The sequence below is a fragment of the Pseudopodoces humilis genome, chromosome 27, assembly GCF_049639895.1.
Source record: "Pseudopodoces humilis isolate 2021_Gansu_Grassland_sample_001 chromosome 27, ASM4963989v1, whole genome shotgun sequence".
Taxonomy (NCBI): Eukaryota; Metazoa; Chordata; class Aves; order Passeriformes; family Paridae; genus Pseudopodoces; species Pseudopodoces humilis.
The window spans coordinates 5,493,965-5,521,957 of NC_142226.1; the positions used below are offsets into that span (position 1 = coordinate 5,493,965).

Genomic DNA, 27,993 nt, shown 5'->3' on the forward strand with positions numbered 1-27,993 from the left:
ACACGGCGGGGAGGGACGGACCAGGAATTATTTTTATTTCTTTGTTTCCCGGGGAAAAAAAATAGGAAAAAAAAGGGAAAAAAAGAAAAATAAACGAAAAAAAAAGGCCCCGCGCTCGGGAACCCCCCGCGGGGGCGGATGGTGCTGCCGTGAGCGGGGCGGGCCGGGCCGGGCCGGGCCGGCGGGATGAAGCGGCGGAGCGCGGACTGCAGCAAACTGCGGCGGCCGCTCAAGCGGAACCGCATCACCGAGGGCACCTAGGGCAGGTCCCGCGCGCCCGCCGCGGCGCCGGGAGCGGGCGGTTCGCGGCCCCGGGCTCTCCCCGGTAGCCCCCCGGCCCTGTCACCGTCATGGCGCCCCGGCTCCCCTCAGGCGCTGCCCCGCCCCGGGCCCTCCGCGCCCCCGGGGCTCCGCCGCGCCGGGGGCAGCTGCTGGCCAAGGTGCTGCCGGCACCGCCGGGAGGGAGCGGCCGGAGCCGGCCCTGGGCTGAGCACCCAGCACCGGGGCCTTCCCCCTGTGTCACCCCCGGGGGGCTCCGCTGGGGCTCCCCGAGCCTCTCCCGGCTCTCCCTGGGGAGTTTTTCCCGGTGGGGTCTCGCAGCTGGACATTGCCGGGGGTAGCGGAGCTGCCCGGGGAGGTTTTCCCGGCTGGGCATTGCCAGAGGCTGCACTCGGCAGCGGTGAACACCTGGGCTGCTGGCTCCGCTCTTCGTGCAGGTTTTCACGAAGTTGTTTATCCCGAGCCGTGGGGGCAGGAGGTGTTTTGGGAATTCCCGGAGCAGGGATGGATGGCCTGGTGTGGTGTGGTGAGCAGGTGCCCGACTCACCTCTGACCTGGGGAATGAGGAAACAAACAGCGCTGAAGTGAGATGCCCGTGGGGTGTGCCTCACCCTGGGAACCGGGATGTGTTTTCCGGGTGTCCACAGGCAGAACGCACCAAAACTCTGATTTGTGTCCCAACACCGTCGTTGTGAGCCTGTTTAAAGAGTCCTTTAGAGCTCTGCTCTCCCGAGTGCATCGGATTTTGTGTGGAACGCAGTAATTCTGCATTTCTCAATCAGCAGGAGTTTGTGAGAGCTGTAGTAAAAGTGCTGCTGTCCCATTTCTGTTTCTAGTTCAGTGGGGTTGATGAATGCAGTGCCTGGAAACCTGAGCGAGCTCATACAATTCAGATGTTAAACTTTGCATGAGGGAAGCAGCTGCTGGGGAGCTGTGACAGGAATAAAATTGTCCCAGTGTGCTGCTTATCCCACTTGTAGTGAGTCTGTGAGAGTAGAGAGCTTTTTGCTTTAGACTTTCAGGTTTTGGGAAAACGCTGCCTGGAATGGTAAAGGAAAACATCCCTCGTGTAGAAATTATTATTCAAGGTGAAGAATAATTCAAATATATAAGGAATTGCTTATTTCAGAAGTCATTCCAAATGCTTTGCCCTTGAGGTGACTGGCAGGGAAAATGGGATGAGAGAAGGAGGAAAAAATCAGGGAAAGCTCAGAGGAACTCCAGGAGCTGAGTGTGTGCAGCAGGAAGAGCTGCTGGTGTCCTGTGAGCACCTCTGGCTTTGATTCTCCTGGCATGCTTTGGCTCAGGAATGGGATTTTTAGCCTTTGCTTCACGTGGTGTTTTGCTAAACAGAAACAATCAGCATCCTTAGAGTGTTGTCCCACAGAAAGGAGAGAGAAATATTGGGAAGGCTTTTCCCTCTGGAAATCTGAGCAGGGATGTTCTCCTACAGGGATCTGGGATATTTTTCTTTCTTCTTTTCTTTTTCACACTTTTTTCTCTCTCCACTCCATAATTCAGTGGTCACATACATGTAACTTCTCACAGAACTACAGTTGTCTAAATTCTTGTAATTACTGCAGTTATTTACTCAGCTTATCTTAATTGTCCCCATCAGCTTACACAGACCCAGTAAATGCAGTTATCAGGAGGAAGCATCCTGGGTTTATGGGCAGAGCAGCCAGGCTGAGCAAACAGTGGGATTTGGATACTTAACTCTTTGTTTTGTTTGCTTTTTAAATTAAGCCTGATGTTAAATTAAGGGTCCTGTCCAGCTCGGGTGTGTGAGCGAGGCACAGCTGTCACTGAGACACGTGGGGTGGGGGAGAGCTGGGAAAACGAGAAGTTTTGGAGCAGGTGGAGCAAGGAAGGGATTGTCCTGCAGGGAAGCTCTGGTGGCAGAGTTTGCATGTGTAAAACTGAAGTAGATTATAAGAAGTTATAGTAAAACAGAATTAGAATTATAAAATCCTGAGCTGCACTGAAAGATGTGGATGATCTGTCTCTCTGAATGTTGATTTTTGTAGTGACTTGTGCTCTTTAGAAGAATCTGTGGAAAGAACTTTATTATAATTTAAAATAACTGATCTCAGCAGATCTCCAAACCCACCATGCTCCTGGTAGGAATTGGAGGATCTCTTATTTCCATAGCTTATATTCCAAATTTTGCCTTTTCCCACGTAAAACAATGGCAACAGTTCAAAAATGCTAAAGCGATTTAAAATCTACTTTTGGCAGTGTGCATCCATTAAACCCTTAATTGTTAATTAGAGTATTAATTGCAGCTTGTCATCAGTCAAGCAATTAAAGTTTACTCGTCCCTAAGTCTTCCTGGTCCTCATCTTGGATCTGGTTGAAATCTGGTGAGGATCCTTCAGCTGCATTGCTGATATTTGCTTCTGCTTGGTCTTGCTTTCATAGCTGAGGAATTTTCAAGATGAATTCCCCACATCCCTGCTTTAACTTGTGCTGTCACATCAGCTGGTGGATGCTGTCTCGTGGATTCCCTGACAATAGTCCTGAAATACTCCCCGTTCCTTCAGAGCCAGGGTTTTTTTAGCTCAGGATGTAAATTGCCCTTTATCCAGGCACTCCGTGGGCTGGCAGGGGAGGGTGTCTCATCTCCACCTGGCCCTGGTGGCACAGGACAGGATTCCTGGGTGCCACCACCCCTAAAATACTCCTGGTTCCCTCTGCCACCCAGATCCTGACAGGGCTGAGTTCCAAGGACTGGATTTTTGTCAGCCAAATAAACTGGAAGGAAACCATCGGCGCTACCTCCAGGAATGTGGCCTTTTTTAGGCTTTTCTTGAAAATCTATAATGATTTCTCCTCCTAATTTATTCTGACACTTCTTTACCAGCTTCCCTATAGAGGGTAAAGCATTTTCTGCTGGAGCTGCCCCGGAGGTCTGGAACAAAGCAGCAGAGCTGCCTTTTCTCACTTGAACTCCAGTGTAATTTAGCCTACATTTAATGTGTTCCACTGTGCCAGCCCCTCTGCCCTGGCTCTCACTCCCTGCAGCTCCTGTGGCTGGGTTTTGGTGTTTGCAGCTGAATTCCCAGAGCTGGCAGTGCCTCCTGTCCCAGCCCCACGGGCTGGGTGCTGCCTGGCTTCCAGCACTGCCAGGATTTTCCCTTGGGGCTGCCTTTCCTTACCTGCCCCAGCTCAGGGATGGATCCGTTCTGACAAGAATCAGGAGTCAGGGAGCTTTCGTGGGATTCTTTACATTTCTTTTCCTTTTCAAACCTGTAGCTGGCGAGTGTTTCACGTGGCCAGTGCCAGCAATGATGTTGTCTGCATTTCAGACTCGCTGTGCTCGATCTGTTCCACTTCTCCTGCCCACTTGATATCTGTTGGTGTGTTTATTTATATCAAGCTTTTCTATTTGCTAATCCCCACTCAGCATCCCCAGTGTTGTGGCTGCTGGGTAACCCCTGAGGTGGGGGGGTTGTTGATTATTTGGGAATTTCACCCAAATGCTCAAATTCACCTTTTTTAAAGCTCACCTGTGCCCTTGGCACCCTGCCAGCCTCGGGATGCCTCCTGCTCCATTGTCTTGGATGAGTCAGGCTGCCAAATGGAACATGCCAGGATTTCCTTTCCAGCCTTTGGCCATTGCTGATAATAGTGGGAGAGAATTAAAGCTTCATCGACCCCCAGTTTGGGTTTGGGGTACAGAACTGGGTCTTTTTCTAGGGATTTTTGGCAATGTTTTTACCTTAGAGCCAGCAGAGGATTTGCTGCTGCGGGGCAGTAAAAGGAGAACAAAGAACAAGAGAGGGGAAAAAAACAAAAAAGGAAATGGCATCTGGCACTTGCAGGGGGAGGAAGAATAAGGAGGAAAATTATTTGTTTGCAAATTCAAAGGGGGAGCACAGTCACTACAGGGTTATGAATAAATCTTTCTATTCAGTGTACATTAGCCATCAATTGACCTTTCAGAGAAATTGCAGCACTGTAATCACTGCTCCTCCCTGCCCTGTGCCCTGCTCCTCCTTTTCCTTTATCACCCTCCAGGATTAGATGCCATATGCTGTTTCATGGGAAAAGCCCTGTCCTTAAACCTCTGCCAGGCCACCCAGGGCAGATTTTTTGACATGTGTCAGGAAATTGGATAACCCAGATTTTTAGGTTTTTATCTGCAAGAATCTTCCCCCCCTGTTTTGGGATCCACTTCAGAATTCCAGTTGGTCTCATGGGATATATTTGAGCCTCTGCAATAACGAGGTTTTCCAGGGGATTTAATTCCTGGGGATGTGTTTCAGCTCTCCCTGACTCCATGGGGAGCTGTCAGCTCATCCTGCTGGGCTGGGGGCTTGTCTGAACACAAACCTGGCTGGGCAGCACCTCAGGGGGAGCAGGAACTGAGATTTGGGCTCCTTCCCTGCTGGGGCCAACACCAGGCTCGAGGCTTTTAAACTTTCCTGTACTCCTGGAATTCTGAATGGCTTTGGAGCCCTTCAGACAATGAGAAATAGGCTCTTTAATACTGTTGGCAAAACCTTCTTACAAGTGTTGCATTGTTCCAATTCCACTTTAGAAAGTGCTAAGTGTCAGCAGGGCCCTTGGATTGATATGAATTTAATATCAGAAATCACTTTAATGGCTGTGGTACAGATCTCTTGTTCAGCAAATGCTTTCACTTGGAGTGGCACTTCACAGTTGAGTAGCATTAGGCCTGGCAGCCCTCATTTGCTGGGAAAAATGGGGTTTCCTCGTGGAAAATAAACAAAAGCCATGAGTGTAACCCAGGAAAAAGCTCCACAACACAACTGAGCAGAGCAAGGAATTTCTGGCTGTGATGATTTTCTAGAATCCCTCCGATCTGAGGAGCTGCACAGGTACAATTCCAGAGTCTGGGCCCAAATGTCACCTTTAGTGTCAAATGTTCTCTGAATGCAGCTGCTTTTTTACAGATTTCTGGTGAGGATCTAAACTTTAAATAAACAGGGAAAGGCAGTCTGTGGAAGCATAATTCACCAGGACAATGTGACCATTTAAGGGGTTGTGGTGACTTTTGGTTGGCTGGGTTTTGCTGTGGGATATTTTGTTGGGTTTTTTTTTTTTAATACTCACATTATAGTTTCATTCTTCTCAAACAGTAATTTGTGACTGGGGCTGGGTCCATCAGAACTGAAAATTGCATTTCTTTAACTTTTCCAAGTGTGTGCAGTTAATTTTGTTTCCATTCCATTAAAGTGCTTCCTGGAGCCTTTTGCTGTGTTTTTTTCCCCACCCAGGGACTCTCAGGAACATCCCATTCACCTCTGATTCCCACCAAATCCAAGTGGTTTTTCCCAGCCCTGAGCTTTGGACCTGGATTTGGGCGACAAGCGAGTGAGAATGGCACAAATTCAGTTGTTTCCAAACCTCTCCTGCTTTTTTGGTTTTTCTTTTTCTCTGGAAATGTTGTGTTTTGTCTCTTCCCCAAAATTCTGAACAAGTTCCTAAAAAAAGCCCCGTGGCCCTGAGCAGGGCAGGAACTCGACCCTGCCTGGCTCTGGGTGCAAACCCTTGGCACATCCCACGAAACATTCCAGGGCAAAGTTCTGCTGGTTGTGCTAGAGGAGGGAAAACAAGTGACTAAAAGGAAAATTGGCACTTGATTTAAAAGAGAAAAATGTATTTTTAACCCCACTTTTTTTGTCTATAACCCAATAGAGTGCAGCAAGGTATTGGGGAGCTGGAGTGCCAGATCTGGGGGTGGTGGGTTTGGGGGGAAAAAGGGATTTGGGTTCTTTTTTGGAGGAATGGATTGGGCTGATGCCTCAAGTGTTCCTTGGGTATGAGCTGAAAATGTTTTTAAGCTCTGTTGCCAAGAAGGATGATCAGTGGTTCAAAATGCAGGACTCAGAACATGGGAATGTGGCTCAGAAAGAATTAAAAAATAAAAGTTAGGCTGGTCTCAAGCCTCGTGTGCTTCCATTTTTCTGGGCTTTTGTTTGTTTTTAAGGGACCCCTTTGCCTTCATAGAAACGTTTTCAAATCTAACACTGGTAACTCAGTATCAAAACAATCTTTAAATTGCTGTAGGCTCAAAATACATCTCAGTTTATTGGTGTTGCAGTCTGTGTTAAATGAGAGAACATCTGCAGCCTGCTGAGGAGGGGGAACACTGAAATTCCTGAGCTCCAGGGGCAGGAGAGGACTGGAAAAGGAAGATTGCAGCTGGGAGAAGTTACCTTTGGCAGGATTTCACTGTGTGAAAATGCAAATGGGTGCTGATGTCGTGTGTGTCCTGCTGTTCATCAGGAGAAATAAATGCAGTTCAGTATCAGCTTCATTAGACCAGACCTGCTGTAATGGAATAATTAAAAAAAATAATAATTAAAAAAAAAAACCCTGAACTTATTTTATAAAATTATTTTGGCTGACATTTCCTTCTCTGTATTACAGTTGTAATTCTGAATATTTTAATTAAAAAAAAACCAACAAAAAACTGAGTTTATCTATTGGAAATCCTGACCTGAAATTTCCTTTTTCTTTCCCCCCAGCACCTTCCTGTACCTGAAGTTCCTGGTGGTGTGGGCCCTGGTGCTGCTGGCAGATTTTGTGCTGGAGTTCAGGTTTGAGTACCTGTGGCCCTTCTGGCTCTTCATCAGGAGCGTTTACGATTCCTTCCGATACCAGGGCTTGGTGAGTGTGCTCAGGAGCCCTGAGCCTTTCCAGGGAATCCTGAACTCCAGGGAATATTCCATATTACACAGCATTTGTTGTTGTTGTTATTATAATTATTATAATTATTATTATTATTAATATTATCATTATCATTATCATCACTATTATCATTATCATCATTATTATCATAATTATTGTCATCATTATCATCATCATTATCATCATCATTATCATCATTATTATCATCATATCATCATTATATCATTATTATCATCATCATTATTATCATCATCATTATCATCATCATCATTATCATTATTATATCATCATTATTATTATCATCATCATTATTATTATTATTGTTATCATCATGATCATTATCATTATCATCACTATCATCATCACTATCATCATCACTATCATCATCACTATCATCATCACTATCATCATCACTATCATCATTATTATCATCATTATTATCATCATTATTATCATCATTATTATCATCATTATTATCATCATTATCATCATTATCATCATTATCATCATTATCATCATTATCATCATTATCATTATATCATCATTATTATCATCATCATTATCATCATCATCATTATCATTATTATATCATCATTATTATCATCATCATTATTATCATAATTACCATCATTATTATTATCATTATTATCATCATCATGATCATTATCATTATCATCATCATCATCATGATCATTATCATCATTATTATAATTATCATTATTTTATTATTATTATTTGCTATTACCATTATTTACTATTATTATTACTATTATTATTATTTACTACAGTATTATATATATATAATATTTCATATAACCAGGAGAGTTTTTCTCTGATTTATTTCTTCTCTCTGATGGATATTTTATCTGTGGCAAGTGAAAATGAAATAAAGATTTATCCAAATCTCACCACAGAAAAAATATTGTTTCAATTGCTGAGCTGGGTTTGATTATTAACATATTATTATAATATTATTAATATAATATTATTAATATATATATTCTGTTAAACAGAATTATATTTTATATATACATATTTATAATTATATATATATTTATATTTATTAATAACATATTCTTATATGTATATAACCTTATATATATGTAAACAGTCAAGACTTTCTGTATTATTTTAATGAAAACCCTGTTATATAGAGTTTTTTATATTTATAGATGTATGTGTATATATAGGCATATGCTATCTATATATAAATAGATTTAAATATCTATTATATAGATAGATAAATATAGATAAATAGATATAAATATCTATAAATATCTAGATTATATATAAATATAAACAAATAGATTATATATAAATATTTTTTAATATGTTAGAATAGATTAAAATTAAATATACATAGAATATTAAAGATATTGTTGTGTTATAAAAGTGTAGCTATTAGATATTTTATCTAAAATGTATTATACATATTTTAATATATATATTATTTATATATATATTTAATATATATAAAACTATTTTGGTTATTTTTCCTCTTCTTTATCCCCCTGCCTCCTTTCTTTCAGGCCTTCTCAGTATTTTTTGTGTGTGTAGCATTTACCTCCAACATCATCTGTCTGCTCTTCATCCCAATCCAGTGGCTGTTCTTTGCTGCCAGCACCTATGTGTGGGTACAGTATGTGTGGCACACAGGTGGGGCATTATTCTTTATTTGCAAAGACTCATTTCTTACTTCTTTATTTACAACTCTTCTTTGTTGACAGCTTCCAGTGCTCAGATTGTGTCTCACATCTTTTAGGAACAAAACCCCTCCGCTGTTTCCTCACTTAATGCAATTTTTTTAGAGCTAAAAATGTTGGTTTGTTTTTTAGTTTTGCACTTGGGGTGCATCTCAAGTAAGCAGGAACTGGAGGGGAATAAACAGGAATTCCAGAGTAGTAAAAAGAAGATTAATTTCCTGACTTTAAAACTCTCCTGCAGCGATTCAAGAAATACAGAGCGCACAGGAAAAGTTTGTGACAGTGCTCTGTTCTTCCACACTCAAATTTAGATAATAACATTCAGATACCAGTTATTTCAGTGAGCAGAGTTAAATTCTGTTTTAGCAAAGCTGGATCAAGTTTTTGAGCTGGTGATACCAGAGGTTCTCCTGTCAGTTTGAGACTTATATGGAGAATTCTTGTCCCCCTTTGCTGCCCTTTTCTCCCCGAGTTGTTTGGGTTTGTTCTCATAAATCCCTGGGTTTGGATGAAGCAGCGGAGCTGGGGGGAGATGATTTAGTTCCTTCCTTCAATCAAAACATTTTAGGATTAAAATTTGATTTAAGTTGGTTTGTTTTTTTTTTTTAGGGGTGATCTTTTGCTCCCCAGATTCCTGGGATTTGTGGAACATTTTGTGTTAGCCTTGATCCCAGGGGTTTGATCATCCCTCACTCAGCTCTGTGACAACTTAGTCATTGCTAATAGCAGCAGTGTGGGAGCTGATGGCAGATGCTGTGAGCCACTTGCTGCCCAATTTCAAATACCTGCAGAATCTGGGGTTATTTTTAGAGCTGTATTAATATGTTAAAGCCTTATCTGCAGTTGTTCAGGGTTGGTGCTTAGAAGGAGGAACCTGATGGGCCAGTTTTAGCTGTAGCTATTGAGCTGATTTAATATTTTAATTCATAGCAACCTCAGGACTTACTCATTTTCAGTGCTCATCCAAGTTGATGGGAACTTGCTTTTTTTTTTTTTCTAAGTTATGATCTTTTGGGGTGAAACCTTTCCTTAGACTCCTGAAACATTTTAAAAAGAACTTTCAAATCCTTGCTGCCTGTGCTCTGCCCCTGAGGTGCCTCTGTTTCCCTTCTCTCCACAGAAAGAGGTGTGTGCTTACCAACAGTATCACTGTGGATACTTTTTGTTTATATTGAAGCAGCCATTAGATTTAAAGATTTAAAAAACTTCCACGTGGACCTTTGTCGTCCATTTGCAGCGCACTGGTAAGTTCTTCTCTGTCCTTTCCCTGTTAACCTTCATTTCACCAGGAAAATGAACAATCCAGCCTTTTTATTTGGGTTCAGGGCTCGGCTGTTCAGTTTTTCCCTCACACTTCTGCCATGAAATATTCCAATATTCCATGAGAAATGTGTGTAAACAAGGACCCAGTGCCACCTGTGTGTGCTGTGAGGAATTTGGAGTGTGGATATTCCAAACATTGTTGCTCCTGTGGAGCAGCAAAAACCACTTTATAGATCATCTTCTTTGGAAGTTGTTCCCAGGTGTATACACTTGATTAATTCTCTATCATAGCTATAATTTGATTAATAACACTGCTTTTTTTTAATTTTATTTTCTCCCTAGCATTGGCTACCCTGTTGTGACTTTGGGCTTTGGCTTTAAAAGTTACGTCAGCTACAAGATGCGTTTGAGGAAGCAGAAAGAGGTGCAGAAGGAGAACGAGTTCTACATGCAGCTCCTGCAGCAGGCACTGCCCCCAGAGCAGCAGATGCTGCAAAGGCAAGAGAGGGAGGCAGAGGAAGGCAAGTTATTCCTTCTTGTGCTGTTTTCCAAGGAAAAGCCAGCTCCAGACCCTCAGGAGCTGTTTCAGCCCGGCTTGGTTTGGTGGTGAGCTCAGAGGGGCAGAAATGAAATCAGTTTGGAGTGGTTAATGTGACAGGAAAAGTGAATTATGGCCCCTCTGCTCAGTTCTTCATTAGCAGCTGCATCCATCTGGTCAGTCAGAGTTGGGTGAAGCTTAATAATAATAATAATAAAGCAAATAAATACTATATTAACAATAATAATAAATACTATCTTATTAAATCCCTGTTTCCTGCCTGGAATGAGGCAAAAATGCCTTAAAATAGGTGACTTTGGATAAAAAAAATCTCTTTTCTAGAGATTCTCCAATACTGATTGTTTCCTGCAGGAATGATGGATGTGTCCATAATGATTTTTCTTTCTGTGGCACAGTATTGATGGATTTAATGAACTAAGTTGGGTTTTTTGTTTTCACTTTGGTGTTGCAGCAGCCAAAGGATTATCTGATATGGATTCCTCGATGCTCCTGCAGCACAATGGAGGCATTCCAGCCAATAAAAAAATCTCTGCAACGTTGCCAGAGCTGGAATATCGAGAAAAAGGGAAAGAAAAGGACAAGGATGCAAAGAAACACAACCTTGGAATAAACAACAACATTTTGCAACCTGTAGACTCTAAAATACAAGAAATTGAATATATGGAAAACCATATCAATAGTAAAAGATTAAATAATGATCTTGTAGGAAGTACAGAAAACCTCTTAAAAGAGGACTCATGCACTGCCTCGTCCAAAAATTACAAAAATGTCAGTGGGGTTGTGAACTCCTCACCCCGCAGCCACAGTGCAACCAACGGGAGCATCCCCTCCTCATCCTCTAAAAATGAGAAAAAACAGAAATGTGCCAGCAAGAGCCCGAGCACACATAAGGACTTAATGGAAAATTGTATTCCTAATAACCAGCTAAGCAAACCAGATGCACTGGTAAGGTAAGTTGGGCCTGAGCCTTGTCTCAACCTCCCTTGGTCCATCAGGACTCAGGGGGGTTTGCTTTTTATTATCAAAATGTCATTTCTGATCATGTGGAGAAGACAGAATTGTGTAGGGGTGTGGGGTAAGATCTCCAGGAGATACAATTCCTGGTTTTTGTTTGATGTGCAGCCTGGAGCAGATCATTTCTGGCTTGGGATCTGCTGCTCCCCTACCTCACAGGGCTCCTGTGAGGCACCATCAATGCTCTGCTAGAAAGCAAGAGAAACATGGAGAAAATCAGCTCATCTGTCCTTGCCAGCTCTTCTGTGGAGCAACCTTTGCCTCTCTGGGGGTTCACTGGGGTTTCTTGGTGCCTGAGCAGGTTTTGTTTTTCCTTTGGCGTGTTCAGCTTCTGCTTTAATCTCCAATTCCCAGTGTGGAGGCAGCGAGTGCAGAGAGCTGAGTTCAGCCCTGGTGCAGGCACAGCTCGCAGGGATTGGTTTGGGAACCTGTCAGCGTGGAAAAGCCCCATGGAAAAACCCATCTGCTCCTGGGAAGTGGAGAGGGAGATGGATTTGTGAGGTGCATCTCACCCCAAGACAGATGGTGTTGTCATGTGCAGCAGTGAGGAAAGCGGTGTGACTGTGCACGGAGAGATGTCAGGAACAAAAAAACTGTTCCACAATTCTCCTCCAGCATTTTCCACCTGGCTCATGCCTCTTTTATTCCTTATTCCACCAAATCACTGTTGGCCAACTTAATTGGCAGATCAGGCTCGTTTTCCCTGCAGGTGCCTTTGATAATTGGGCTTTTGTCTCTGAGGGTTTGTGCTGTGGCAACACAATTACTTCAGTGGAAATACTATTTTCTCCTCTGATAATCACTCTGCCCCTGATTGACATAGCCCTGCCAATTAAACACCCGGACTAATTGATACCTAATGTCTGTAGAGAGCTTGTGTGAGGCAAATCAGAAAGCAGCAATCAATTTGATCTGTGAATCCAGGATTGATGGTTCTGCCTTCAGCAGAGCTGCCCAGGGCTGCCTGGGGGTTCCCATCCTCAGCTGGCAGCTCTGCACTCTTTTTAAGGTTGGGAGAGAAGGGTCAGCTCAGTTTGCTGCAATTCCAAACGTTCCTAAGTCTTGAGAAGAGGGAAAGCCTTCAGGAATGGCCTGCCAGCCTGAGAATTGTGTGGCTGTGACAGGGACTGAGGTTCCAACCTGGTGTGTTTAAAATTTAAATTCCATGTTGAAATCCTCGTGTGGGAGCTTAGAGCAGGTGTCACCAATTGCCCAGGGTGAGTTTTGGATGACAGAAATGAATCTTGCAGCAAAACAGATCAGGAATTCCAGATTAGGGAATTCCAGCTCCTGGAACTCGCTGGGGAAGGACAGAGAACACAGCTCCACTCTGAAAATGCCTGACTCTGCCCTGAGAGGGAGTTGAACTTCTTCAAGCAAGTATTTTTTGGGATGTGTGGGTGTGGAGTTGTGCTACAAATCCCTGGAGCTGTTTCTTGTCCGTGATGTCCCTGTGCAGGCAGCCCAGGAGCACAGGAGCACCAAAGCCCAGCATTCTGCCTGAAATCATTCATGAAATCTTGTTTCTGCTCAGCCTGCCTGTGTAGCTCCCACACCAGTGGGAGCATAAACTCACCTGACAAATTGGATTAGATGGATGCACTTAAATTTAAAAATTCATGGTGCTTTTTTTATTTTAACCTTGTCAATTATCCCGTCCCTGGAGTGCCAGGCATTTGTTCATCATCTTTTCCACTTCCAGGAGTGTTACTCATTCCTGTTATTAAACTTTCAGTCTGCATTGCTGCTGGAGCCTGAAAAAGGGCTGAGTGAAGTCCTGCATTTGTTCAAACTCAGGTCAGATCTGCTCAGCTTCCAAATAAAGCTGCTTTTTCCTACTCAGTGTCCAGCTGCAGGGTGGCAGCCCTGAGCTGCTTTCCTTTTGTGTCCACACATGATGGCCCTGAGTAAGCAGAAATAAATGTAAAATATTCCTTCTGCTGCTGGGGACTTGGGGTTGACAGGGCTGGAGACAGTCAAGATCAGGAGGATTTGGAGGCCAGGAGTTTTCCTTTGAAACACCTGACATGATCTATCTGGAATCTGCTAGTTAAGGTTTATGTATCTATTTTATACATAAAATACTGCTGTTATTTGAAGCTAAGCTTTTCTTTTTGCTCTGGCTGGAACATCAGGGCCTGACTGCTTGGTTTTATGGAGAGGAACTTCCTGATGCCCATTCCTGGGAATTGTTCCGTTCTTGCTGGCCAGAGCTGAGGGATCCCAGAGGTTCAGGAACCTTTGGGCTTTTCTGAGACGTCTGCTGGTGCTTGTCAAACCCTTCACCACAGAATCTCTGTGCTCTGAGTGCTTTCCCAGCTCTCTGGTAACTGGGTCAGTGGAGGGATCCATTTGGGATCAGTCCCTTTGCACTTTGCTGTTTGTCAGGAGGCACAGAGCAAATTCATTTTTTACCATTTCACTCTTTCCTGAGGTGAAACAGATTTAGAGCCTCAATATATGGAACAAGTCCAAGCTGTAATTGCTGCAGAATTATTTCTTTGTGGCTGTTTATTGCACATTACGTGGCAAAACCCATGACCTGCCCCTGGCTTTTTAGCACCCTTAAAGTCCCTGCACTAAAACCACACAAAAAAACCTGGCAGTGCAGCTTGGCAGAACTGTCTGTATCCATAGAGGTCCTGCCTTTGGCACACGAGGTGATGAACAAGCTGTCTCGTGTACTAATTATTCCCACAGATAACGAGGACATCTTCTGGCAGTCGGGCTGGGAAAATTCTTGCTGAAGCAAAAGCTGCTCTGCCACAGCTTATATCGCTTTCCTAAAATGGCATTACCTGCAGAGACAGACTGGAAGGTTTTAATGTGAATTTATGAATTTATGGCCTATTTGGTGCTAAGATCATAAAATTTGGTGGCATCACTGATGGGCAGGGAGGGGTCGGTGCCTCCTGCTCACCCCCTGCCTGGAGTGGCATTAAGGCAGCAGAAGGTTTCCTGTGTCAGCTGCAGGGGGGGGGATGGCCAGGCTTTCCTGCCCTAGGAAAGCAAGCACAGAACAGAAAATCAGGATTGGGAATGGAAATGAGGAATGTGGGAGCCAATCCCTCCTTCCCGAGGCAGCAGAGTGCTCGAAACTGAACGACCTTTGGAGCTGGCAGCTGCTTGGAGCAGTGCTGAGCAGGGAGAGGAGGATCCTGGATTTCTGTGGATCCTGGATTTCTGTGGATCCTGGATTTCTGTGGATCCCTGGCTGTGTGGGAATTCAGGATGCTGCAGAGGAGGATCCTGGCTTTCTGTGGATCCTGGATTTCTGTGGATCCCTGGCTGTGTGGGAATGCAAGTTGTTCTTCAGGGCCTGTGAGTTCTAGCAGGGAGAGGAGGATCCTGGCTTTCTGTGGATCCTGGATTTCTGTGGATCCCTGGCTGTGTGGGAATTCAGGATGCTGCAAAGGAGGATCCTGGCTTTCTGTGGATCCTGGCTTTCTGTGGATCCTGGCTTTCTGTGGATCCTGGCTTTCTGTGGATCCTGGCTTTCTGAGGATCCTGGCTTTCTGAGGATCCTGGCTTTCTGTGGATCCTGGCTTTCTGTGGATCCTGGATTTCTGTGGGAATGCAGGATGCTCCTCAGAGCCTGTGAGCTCCAGCAGGAGCAGCTCAGGGCTGCAGGAGCACAGGAGCAGCTCCACTGCAGGGGCTGCTTGTGCCAGAGCAGGACAAAGGCAGAGCTGGGGCTCTTGCACAGCATCTCAGGGCCTTGTGGGTGCTTCAAAGTGATAATTTTGATATAAACTGTGTTTCATTTGAGTGCAATCACCAGGTGATTATGGGATGGAGTAAACTGAGCACCTGGATGTCAATACTGGTGAACATTAAAGCTGAATTGAGTTGTCTTTAAGTTCCTCCATCAGTCTCCCCCGAGGCATTTGGGAAAATTGTCCCTCTCAGAGATGGTCCCTGATGAATTCTCCTCACCAGGAATGACAGGAGGTGGTGCTCAGGAGAGGAAATGGGCAAATCTGCAGCTAGAGGAATGACAAACCAGAGGAATTGACCTCTCTTGTATAAACAGCACAACATAATCTGCACCTAAAACCTCATTTAAAAAGCAGTTCTGTGTCACAGTGAGTGCTGCTGTGTGCAGGGAAAAACATCTTCCAGAACTTTTCTTTGCTCCCTCTCCTCTGGGAATAATTTTTTCCAATAAACTTGGGAATAAGAGACTTAAGCAGCAAATGAAATCAGAATAAGAATAAAAATAATCTGAAAAATGCTGGTTTTGGGGGTCATTTATCATGGCCCCAGCAGCACAGCCTGCTCCAGAGGGGAGGAGGCCCAGCTCCCTGCACTGCTCCCTGCTTGCAGCAGGGATGTTTTTATGGCTTTTTATTGCTTTACCTTGATGTGATTTTATTTTGGAGCAGTGTTGATGTCCTTGTGTGACAGTGCAAGGAGCACACCTGGCTCTGAGGGGTAACTCCCTTCTTGTTTTCTCCTTAATGAAGTTGTGTCGCTGCCTAATTGGGGCAGGTCTGGGACAGAAACCACACAGGAAACCTTTGGATGATGATGATGATGATGATGATGATGATCTTGATCTTCCTCACTGGTTTTAGGGAGACAGGAGCCTGGATTTGCTCCATAATTGGCAGAAAACAGATATTCTCTGCTCAGGTGTTTAAAGCTGGAGCAAAACCTTCAGTGTAATGGAAAGGGCTGATTAAAACCTGCTGAAATCTTCCTCATTCCAAACAAGCCCATTTCCAATTTCCAGTGGTTTTGTGTGGCATTGACTGGAAGGAGAGGAATTTTCTGTGTTCATTTTTTTTTCTGGCTGCTTTGGAGCGATGTCTCATGGATTTTCCACCCTCCCTGAGGCCAGATCCCACCAATTCCATCCACACAGAAGGAAAAAGCATTTTACCTGGAGCAGCCCTGGGAACACTCAGGTGCAGGAATGGCTCCACAACCCTGAACTCACATCAGTTCCCCCTTGCCAAAAAACACAAATTCAGCCCATCCTGTGCCAGCACCTCCTGTTCAGGCTCTGTGTGCTCAGGGCTTCTTTTCCTGGAATACTCAACACCCAAAAATAAATCCTGGGGTATCTTAGTTTGGCATAGTCTGAGCTATAGGTAAAAGCTATTTACAGCACTTCAGTTATCACTTCACTGGAGCCATGGATATGGAAATTATTTATGTGTAAAGTGGGATTCAGGTGTGTTCCTCTGTTGAAACAGCATTTTTCCACCTATTTTTGAAAGCATGGAATAAAACCAATCAGCTCTTGGCACACCCCAGTCTGGTAGTGGCTCCTACAGCTTCTTACTCTCTTTAATTAAAACACCTACAACGCTGGGCTGCTGCTTTTTTTGGCAGATGAAACAAAACTCTGATTTCTTTGCCCAACAGCTGCCCTGTCCATCATTTAACGCTGCACAGGGTGGCATCACCAGTGTTAAATGATGGACAAGGCTCCTGGTGTTGCTGTTTTGGGGCTGAGGTTGGGATATTCGGTCAGGTTTGTAAATTCTTTCCCTCAGCAGAGCCCCAGGCGTTGAAGTGATTTGTGCACTTCCCTTTGAGGTGGGTATTTGCTTTGTGCTGTTACTATTTGCCTGTAAATTGATTTAATTTTTTCCTGTTTAAGGGTGTTTTTGAGCATTTTTAGTTCACTGAAGGAATTCAACTTCCCAGGAGGGCTGGAGAGGCAGGAGGGGGCTGAGGCTGGAGTTGTGGGAGGTGTCCCAGCCCAGCCACGCTCCTTTAGAGGCTGCTCCTGGCTCTTCATCCACCCTCTCATCTTCTCAATTCCATGGATTTGCACAGATTCACTTCCCCTCTGGATCCAGTGGCACAGGATGTTCTCACTGCTCATCTCTCAGTGCCTTTTAGGCTGAGATTTCCCTGCATTGAAGCCCAAAAATGTTCCATTAAGGAATGAGGAAAGCTCCAGCCATTCATCTGCTGCAAAAGCTCTTTTTGGCTTTTTGTGATTGTTCCCCTCATCTCAGTGTCCCACTAATTCAGAATACAAACCTAGGAAACAAAACCACCTTCATCTTCTTTATGGGCATTTAAAAACTCTCCAATCAATAGCTGGCAGAGCAAAGGAAGATTGTGTGAGAATGGCTGGGGTGTATTTGCTTTAAATAAGTGTGTAACAGAGTTTAGAAAGGTTGATTATTCACCTGTGATGTGTTTTTATTCTAAGAATCAATAACTTTATTTGTGGGGAGCAAAATCAAAGTGAGCTGAGAGCCTCTCATCCAAAAAGTGTGTTTTATTTAACAATACTTTAATTAATAAGATTACACAAATCTTCATTAACTTTCCAAAGCTGCAGTTTGAAGCGTGGAGCAGATGGGCTCTGTTCAAGAGCGTGAAACACGAGGTGCACATGTTTTTCTTACAGAATTTCAAAGTTTAATAAAAAGACAATTAGGAGATAAAAAATAAAGTATACAGATAGAGCTGGGTGTCTCTGCATTCACCTCACTGACAAAGGATTGTCCCTTAAAAACAGAACCCTGCTCCATATCCATAAATTCTCACACATATTCACACATTCTTCTTGAGATTTTTGGGGTTCTTCTGTTTAATTTTCTCTTGCCCCCTTCCCAGTAGATCAATGCTCTTGGTGCCATTGAGATTTACATTCCCAATAAATTCCTTCCCCAGAACTCTGGTCAGGCAGTCTTCATCTGGATAAGATAATTTATGAATGCAGGGGGGTCTCTAAATATCTTTTTCAGTCTCAAAAGCAGTTTTTATTTTAATACCATGCCATAGCCTAACATATATATATATATTACACCACTATTTCTAAGTTTCATCAATAACAGAAATAAACTACATTAATACAGCTAAATTTTCTAATCTTACACACATAACATTCATTATAATATTTACAAAAAGCCAATAAAATGATATGGATTTATAACAAAGAGCAATTAAAACTAAATTTAGGACCCAGTCAGAGGTGAGGCTGAAGCTCTGAGGGTCTGGCTGGTGGCACGAGGTCATTCCTGGTTTTTGGAAGCTGAAGGTATCCTCTGGAATTGTCATTTGCAGGTTGGAGCAGGACATCAAGAAGCTAAAGGCTGACCTGCAGGCCAGCAGGCAGGTGGAGCAGGAGCTGCGCAGCCAGGTGAGCTCGCTGAGCTCCGCCGAGCGCGGCAGCCGCGCCGAGATGGGCCAGCTCCGGCAGGAGAACGAGCTGCTGCAGAACAAGTACGTGACAGCACACAGCTCCTCGTGGCTTATTTGTGCCTGATTTATGGCTGATTTATTGCTGATTTATTGGTGATTTATTGCTGATTTATTGGTGATTTATTGCTGATTTATTGGTGATTTATTGGTGATTTATTGGTGATTTATTGATGATTTATTGATGATTTATTTAGTATATATTTCATATTTATTACTTATTTCTTTCTTATTTCTTTCTTACTTCTTGTTTATTTCTTATTTCTTTCTTATTTCTTTCTTATTTTTCTTTCTTACTTCTTACTACTTACTACTTCTTACTTCTTACTTCTTATTTCTTATTTCTTTCTTATTTCTTTCTTATTTCTTTCTTATTTCTTTCTTATTTCTTTCTTATTTCTTTCTTATTTCTTTCTTATTTCTTTCTTATTTCTTTCTTATTTCTTATTTCTTCTTATTTCTTATTTCTTATTTCTTTTTCTTTCTTCCTTCTTATTTCTTACTCCTTCTTCTTATTTCTTACTTTCTTATTTCTTATTTTCTTACTTTATTTCTTTTTTTCTTATTTCTTCTTATTTCTTTGGTATTTTTTATTTATTATTTGCCTTTTTAATTATTTACTTATACATATAAATGAACCAGCCACACTGTCATTTCTATCAGTTTTCCATATTCATTTCTACTGATTGATATTTACATTTTTCTATCCAATTGCTATCAATATTATTATCAATTATTTACTTATATACATATAAATGAACCAACCACATTGTCATTTACATCAATTTTTCATCTTCATTTCTACTGATTGACATTTACATTTTTATATCCAATTGCTATCAATTATTTACTTATATACATATAAATGAACCAACCACATTGTCATTTACATCAATTTTTCATATTCATTTCTACTGATTGACATTTACATTTTTCTATCCAATTGCTATCAATTATTTACTTATATACATATAAATGAACCAACCACATTGTCATTTACATCAGTTTTTCATCTTAATTTCTACTGATTGATATCTACATTTTTCTATCCAATTGCTATCAATTATTTACTTATAAACATATAAATGAACCAACCATATTGTCATTTACATCAATTTTTCATATTCATTTCTACTGATTGATATTTACATTTTTTTATCCAATTGCTATCAATTATTTACTTATATACATATAAATGAACCAACCACATTGTCATTTACATCAGTTTTTCATCTTAATTTCTACTGATTGATATCTACATTTTTCTATCCAATTGCTATCAATTATTTACTTATAAACATATAAATGAACCAACCATATTGTCATTTACATCAATTTTTCATATTCATTTCTACTGATTGATATTTACATTTTTTTATCCAATTGCTATCAATTATTTACTTATATACATATAAATGAACCAACCACATTGTCATTTACATCAATTTTTCATCTTAATTTCTACTAATTGATATCTATATTTCTCTATTCAATTGCTATCAATATTGCTATCAATTATTTACTTATATACATATAAATGAACCAACCACATTGTCATTTACATCAGTTTTTCATATTGATTTCTACTGATTGATATCTACATTTTTATATCCAATTGCTATCAATTATTTACTTATATACATATAAATGAACCAACCACATTGTCATTTACATCAGTTTTTCATCTTAATTTCTACTGATTGATATCTATATTTTTCTATCCAATTGCTATCAATATTATTATCAATTATTTACTTATATACATATAAATGAACCAACCACATTGTCATTTACATCAATTTTTCATCTTCATTTCTACTGATTGCTACCTGTATTTTTCTCTGCAATTTTTCTCAATAAATCTGCCTGTCCTGGGGGCTGCAGGGGGGGATTGCTGTGTTAAATCAGGGAGGCAGATTTGGCTGCAGCCCGCGCTCAGTGCCCGCTGTCCCCTGCAGATTGCACAACGCTGTACAGATGAAGCAGAAGGACAAACAGACCATCAGCCAGCTGGAGAAGAAGCTGAAGGCAGAGCAGGAGGCACGAACCTTTGTAGAAAAGCAATTAATGGAGGAGAAGAAAAGGAAGAAGTTGGAAGAAGCAACTGCTGCACGAGCTGTGGCCTTTGCTGCTGCCACCAGGTGCTCTGCCCTGGGGAGCCTTTGGGGCAGGAGGGAGGAGCCTGTGCTTTTATTTAAAAAAAAATAGCTTTTATTTTAATTTATTGTTTTAATTTATTGTTTTAATTTATTGTTTTAATTTATTGTTTTAATTTATTGTTTTAATTTGTTGTTTTGATTTATTGTTTTAATTTGTTGTTTTAATTTATTGTTTTAATTGATTTATTTTAATATTTTAATATCTTAATTTTTATTTTAATTTATTTTAATTTCTTTCTTTTCATTTATTTCTTTTAATTTCTTTAATTTATTTATTTTAATTTATTTTAATTTCTTTCTTTTAATTTCTTTAATTTATTTTAATTTATTTTAATTTCTTTCTTTTCATTTATTTCTTTTAATTTCTTTAATTTATTTATTTTTATTTATTTTAATTTATTTCTTTTAATTTCTTTAATTTATTTATTTTTATTTATTTTAATTTATTTCTTTTAATTTCTTTAATTTCTTTATTTTAATTTCTTTATTGTAATTTCTTTATTTTAATTTCTTTATTGTAATTTCTTTATTTTTAATTTCTTTTAATATTTTTATTTTATTGTTTGTTTCAATTTTTTATTTCAATTTCTTATTTTCAATTTTTATTTTAATTTCTTTTCATTTCTTTATTGTAATTTCTTTTCATTTCTTTATTTTAATTCCTTTATTTTTTATTTCAATTTTTTATTTCAATTTCATATTTTCAATTTTTAATTCCTTTTAATTTCTTTATTGTAATTTCTTTTCATTTCTTTATTTTAATCTTTTTGGTTTATTTTTTATTATTTCAATTATTTCAATTTCTTATTTTCAATTTTTATTTTAATTTCTTTATTTTAATCTTTTTGGTTTATTTTTTATTATTTCAATTCTTTATTTCAATTTCTTATTTTCAATTTTTATTTTAATTTCTTTATTTTAATCTTTTTGGTTTATTTTTTATTATTTCAATTCTTTATTTCAATTTCTTATTTTCAGTTTTTATCTAATTTATTTTCTTTATTGTAATTTCTTTTAATTTCTTTATTTTAATTTCTTTATTTTTATCTTTTCGTCTTTTTATTTTTTAATTTTTTATTTCAATTTTTTATTTCAAATTTTTATTTTAATTTCTTTATTTTAATATTTTAATTTTAAATTTTTTTTAAAAAATTTATTTCTTTTAATTTCTTTCATTTTTATTTTAATTTTTATTTTCTCCTTGTGCTGTTTCCCTGCAGGGGGGAATGCACCGAAACCCTTCGGAATCGCATCCGGGAGCTGGAGACAGAGTGCAAGAAGTTAACAATCGACATCAAACTGAAAGAGGATCAGATCAGAGAGCTGGAAATGAAAGTTCAGGTAATGCCAGAGCTCCAGGAGAGCTCCAAATCCCTGGATCTGTGTGAGAACAACACCCAGGGAGCACAGCCTGGGCAGGAGGAACATCCAGGAGCTCCATTCTAAACCATTCCAAACCATTCCAAACCAACATCCAGAGCCTTCATCCAAACCATTCCAAACCATTCCAAACCATTCCAAACCATTCCAAACCAACATCCAGGGGCTCCATCCAAACCATTCCAAACCATTCCAAACCAACATCCAGAGCCTCCATCCAAACCATTCCAAACCATTCCAAACCATTCCAAACCAACATCCAGAGCCTTCATCCAAACCATTCCAAACCATTCCAATCCATTCCAAACCAACATCCAGAGCCTTCATCCAAACCATTCCAAACCATTCCAAACCATTCCAGACCATTCCAAACCATTCCAAACCAACATCCAGAGCCTCCATCCAAACCATTCCAAACCATTCCAAACCAACATCCAGGGGCTCCATCCAAACCATTCCAAACCAACATCCAGAGCCTCCATCCAAACCATTCCAAACCATTCCAAACCATTCCAAACCATTCCAAACCAACATCCAGAGCCTTCATCCAAACCATTCCAAACCAACATCCAGAGCCTCCATCCAAACCATTCCAAACCATTCCAAACCAACATCCAGAGCCTCCATCCAAACCATTCCAAACCATTCCAAACCAACATCCAGAGCCTCCATCCAAACCATTCCAAACCATTCCAAACCAACATCCAGGGGCTCCATCCAAACCATTCCAAACCAACATCCAGAGCCTCCATCCAAACCATTCCAAACCATTCCAAACCATTCCAAACCAACATCCAGAGCCTTCATCCAAACCATTCCAAACCAACATCCAGGGGCTCCATCCAAACCATTCCAAACCATTCCAAACCATTCCAAACCATTCCAAACCAACATCCAGAGCATTCCATCCAAACCATTCCAAACCATTCCAAACCATTCCAAACCAACATCCAGGGGCCCCATCCAAACCATTCCAAACCATTCCAAACCATTCCAAACCATTCCAAACCATTCCAAACCAACATCCAGGGGCCCCATCCAAACCATTCCAAACCATTCCAAACCATTCCAAACCATTCCAAACCATTCCAAACCATTCCAAACCATTCCAAACCAACATCCAGGGGCTCCATCCAAACCATTCCAAACCATTCCAAACCAACATCCAGGGGCTCCATCCAAACCATTCCAAACCATTCCAAACCAACATCCAGGGGCTCCATCCAAACCATTCCAAACCATTCCAAACCATTCCAAACCATTCCAAACCAACATCCAGAGCCTCCATCCAAACCATTCCAAACCATTCCAAACCATTCCAAACCATTCCAAACCAACATCCAGAGCCTCCATCCAAACCATTCCAAACCATTCCAAACCATTCCAAACCATTCCAAACCATTCCAAACCATTCCAAACCATTCCAAACCAACATCCAGAGCCTCCATCCAAACCATTCCAAACCATTCCAAACCATTCCAAACCAACATCCAGAGCCTCCATCCAAACCATTCCAAACCAACATCCAGAGCCTCCATCCAAACCATTCCAAACCATTCCAAACCATTCCAAACCATTCCAAACCATTCCAAACCAACATCCAGAGCCTCCATCCAAACCATTCCAAACCATTCCAAACCAACATCCAGGAGCTCCATCCAAACCATTCCAAACCATTCCAAACCAACATCCAGAGCCTCCATCCAAACCATTCCAAACCATTCCAAACCATTCCAAACCATTCCAAACCATTCCAAACCAACATCCAGAGCCTCCATCCAAACCATTCCAAACCATTCCAAACCAACATCCAGAGCCTCCATCCAAACCATTCCAAACCAACATCCAGGGGCTCCATCCAAACCATTCCAAACCATTCCAAACCATTCCAAACCATTCCAAACCATTCCAAACCATTCCAAACCAACATCCAGAGCCTCCATCCAAACCATTCCAAACCATTCCAAACCATTCCAAACCATTCCAAACCAACATCCAGGAGCTCCATCCAAACCATTCCAAACCATTCCAAACCAACATCCAGAGCCTCCATCCAAACCATTCCAAACCATTCCAAACCAACATCCAGGGGCTCCATCCAAACCATTCCAAACCATTCCAAACCAACATCCAGAGCCTCCATCCAAACCATTCCAAACCAACATCCAGAGCCTCCATCCAAACCATTCCAAACCATTCCAAACCATTCCAAACCATTCCAAACCATTCCAAACCAACATCCAGGGGCCCCATCCAAACCATTCCAAACCATTCCATCCAAACCATTCCAAACCAACATCCAGAGCCTCCATCCAAACCATTCCAAACCATTCCAAACCAACATCCAGGGGCCCCATCCAAACCATTCCAAACCATTCCATCCAAACCATTCCAAACCATTCCAAACCAACATCCAGAGCCTCCATCCAAACCATTTCCATCCTCAGAAACATCCAGGGGCTCCATCCAAACCATTCCATCCAAACCATTCCATGCTCAGGGAACACCCAGAGCCTCCATCCAAACCATTCCATGTATTTTTGTCCTTAGGGTACCATTTTTGTCTCCCAGGATGGCATTTTTGTCCCCAAAGATGCCATTTTTGTCCTTAGGATGGAATTTTTGTCCCCCAGGATGCCATTTTTGTCCTTAGGGTACCATTTTTGTCCCCAAAGATGCCATTTTTGTCCTTAGGATGGAATTTTTGTCCCCCAGGATGCCATTTTTGTCCTTAGGATGGAATTTTTGTCCCCCAGGATGCCATTTTTGTCCTTAGGATGGAATTTTTGTCCCCCAGGATGCCATTTTTGTCCTTAGGGTACCATTTTTGTCCCCAAAGATGCCACTTTTGTACTTAGGATGCCATTTTCCCCCCTCAGAATGCCATTCCTCCCCCCAGGCTGACATTTTTCACCCCCCAGCATGTCCCTGGAGGCATCCTCAGCCCGATTTTCCCTGCAGGAGCTGAGGAAGTACAAGGAGAACGAGAAGGACACGGAGGTGTTGATGTCAGCGCTGTCAGCCATGCAGGACAAGACACAACACCTGGAGAACAGCCTGAGTGCAGAGACCAGGATCAAGCTGGACCTGTTCTCTGCCCTGGGAGATGCAAAAAGGCAGCTGGAGATTGCCCAAGGTAACCAAGAGTTTCCATTCCACCCCCAGTGAGGGGGAAAATCCTGGAATTTTGTGGTTCTCAGAGGGAATTTGGCATTTCTGGCTTTGGGAGTGTGGAGTTTGAATCGTCTGATCTCACCTTCCCAGCCCATCAAACTGAAAATAAACATTAAAATGGGTGTTTAAATTAATTCAGGATTGTTTTCTGAATGATTTACTTTATATAAATAATTTTATATATATATATATCTATCTATATCTATATATCTATATCTATATATATATATCTATATCTATATATCTATATCTATATATATAAAATCAATATATAAACTTATATAAATCAACATAATATATAAATCAATAAATTAATATATAAATTATATAAATAATATATAGAAATATAAATCAATATTCTATAAATCAATATAAAATCAATATATAAACCTATATAAATCAACATAATATATAAATCAATAAATTAATATATAAATTATATAAATAATATATAGAAATATAAATCAATATTCTATAAATCAATATAAAATCAATATATAAACCTATATAAATCAATATATTATTATATATAAATCAATAAATTAGTATATCATTTGTATGAATAATATATAAATATAAATCAATATTATATAAATCAATATTATATAAATTTATATAAAATAAATATACTTATATAAATCAATATATTATAATAATATATCAATAAATTGCTAAATAAATTATATAAATAATATATATAAATATAAAGCAATATTATATAAACAATAGTATGTAAATCAATATAAAATCAATATCTAAAATTATATAAATCAATATACTATAATAATACAGATCAATAAATTAATATATAAATAATATAAATATATATAAATATAAATCAATATGATATAAATAATATTATATAAATCAATATAAAATCTATATATAAAATTATATAAATCAATATATTATAATAATATAAATCGATAAATTAATATATAAATTATATAAATAATATATAAATATAAACTAATATTATATAAATAATGCTATATAAATCAATAAACCAATAAATTTATATAAATTATTTTATATAAATTTTATCAATTTGTTTATTTTAGAAACCATTTCAAGGAGCTGGAGGTCTTTTAAAGCTCTGAAAGAACTCTCTCTTTTTTAAAATATATTAATTAATTAAATTAAGCCTGTTATTAAGCTGCTGTCCTTTCATAATAACAACAACAACAATAATAATAATAATAATAATAATAATAATAATAATAATAATAATATTTTATTGCTCCTCAAGTAAATAAAAGCTACATTTGGGTAGAACCCAACATGTTTTAACCCTCAGCAGGTGAGGGGAGTGTGATGCCACCAGAGGGAGCAGAAAACCAACATAAAACCCAGCCCAGGCTCGGTGCAGCTGTGCAAAAACAAAATTCAATAACTTTGCATTTAACACCAGTTTAATTTCCCTGCAGAGGGTTGTTTGATTGCAGGAATACTTAATTAGAGGGAGAAACTGTTTTGTTTTGGGTTTTTTTGGCACCTGGTTTCAGGAATTGCTGAGAAGAAGTGATGGGAATGGGATGGTTTGGAAAATTAACAGATTTTATGACCAAAATATTTTGGATTTTGTGAGGAGTTTGGAGAAAGGGAATGGAAAAGGGCAGAAAAAATGAGATTAAATAGAAATAATCTTTGGGGCTGCTGCAGCTGTGACTCCAAATAATGCAAAATGACAACAGGAGCGCTGAGTTTTGTTCTCTGGCAATTGGAGACAGCTCTGCCCACAGATCAGGTGCTGATTTCAGTCTGCAGAAGGGAAGATTTTGAATCCAAACCCATCGTGAGCGCTGTCCTTTGCTGTTCACAGGGCAGATCCTGCAGAAGGATCAGGAAATCAAGGACCTCAAACAGAAGATCGCAGAGGTGATGGCAGTGATGCCCAGCATCACCTACACCGCAGCCACCAGCACTCTGAGCCCCGTGTCCCCACATTATTCTTCCAAATTCGTGGAGCCCAGCCCCTCTGGACTCGACCCCAACGCCTCTGTCTACCAACCCCTGAAGAAATGAATAAATGCCAAGGTTTCCCTCTGCCCTGGGGGCTGCAGGAGCTCCCAGGGGGTCTCTTGCAGTCAAGATGAAATTGTTTCGTGTGGGACTGTGTTTGTTGTCATTTCCAGCAGGAGAAAAGAGCGTTGACTAGAGCTGCCCATCAGTTTTGGTTTTTTTTTTTTTTTTTCTTGTAAATTTTTAGAGAAACCTCACGGAACTTTGCGATTTGTTTTCCTTGGCCAACGCATTAAAAACGATTCTTGGTTTTCAAGTAGCCAATTTTGCCTTTTTATGTACTCTTGCATGGTTTCCTCTTGAAAAGAAAAAAAACAAAAACAAACAAACCACAGGGCTTTGCTTGGTTTTGAACCCTTTCTCCCTCAGTTTTTTATTTAATGATCAAATTGGATTTGCAGATTCATCCAGTGAGGAAAACCCTGGAGTTTTCCCAGTGAAAGGGTTAAACAATCCAACAAAGCTTTGATTTATAGATGTATTAAATACAAACACGTGGTATGTTGCAGAAGATAATTTGATTTATTTTTTTTTTCCCCCCCTTCAAAGGACCAAACAAATTCCAGGGGCGTTGTTTAAGGGAAGGAATAAAGAATAGCTGATGATGTGA

General features: G+C 40.2%; 1 protein-coding gene across 1 annotated transcript; it reads left to right on the forward strand.

The window, feature by feature from the left end:
• The first annotated feature begins 5 nt into the window (after positions 1-5).
• On the forward strand, positions 6-27,993 carry MACO1 (macoilin 1). Its single transcript, XM_088067502.1, has 12 exons — positions 6-266; positions 6,350-6,548; positions 6,777-6,918; positions 8,469-8,595; positions 9,763-9,886; positions 10,248-10,426; positions 10,916-11,414; positions 18,514-18,672; positions 20,607-20,789; positions 22,028-22,148; positions 25,149-25,323; positions 27,184-27,993. Exons 2-12 carry the CDS (start codon positions 6,544-6,546, stop codon positions 27,384-27,386), a joined length of 1,917 nt encoding a protein of 638 aa, XP_087923628.1. The 5' UTR covers positions 6-266; positions 6,350-6,543; the 3' UTR covers positions 27,387-27,993.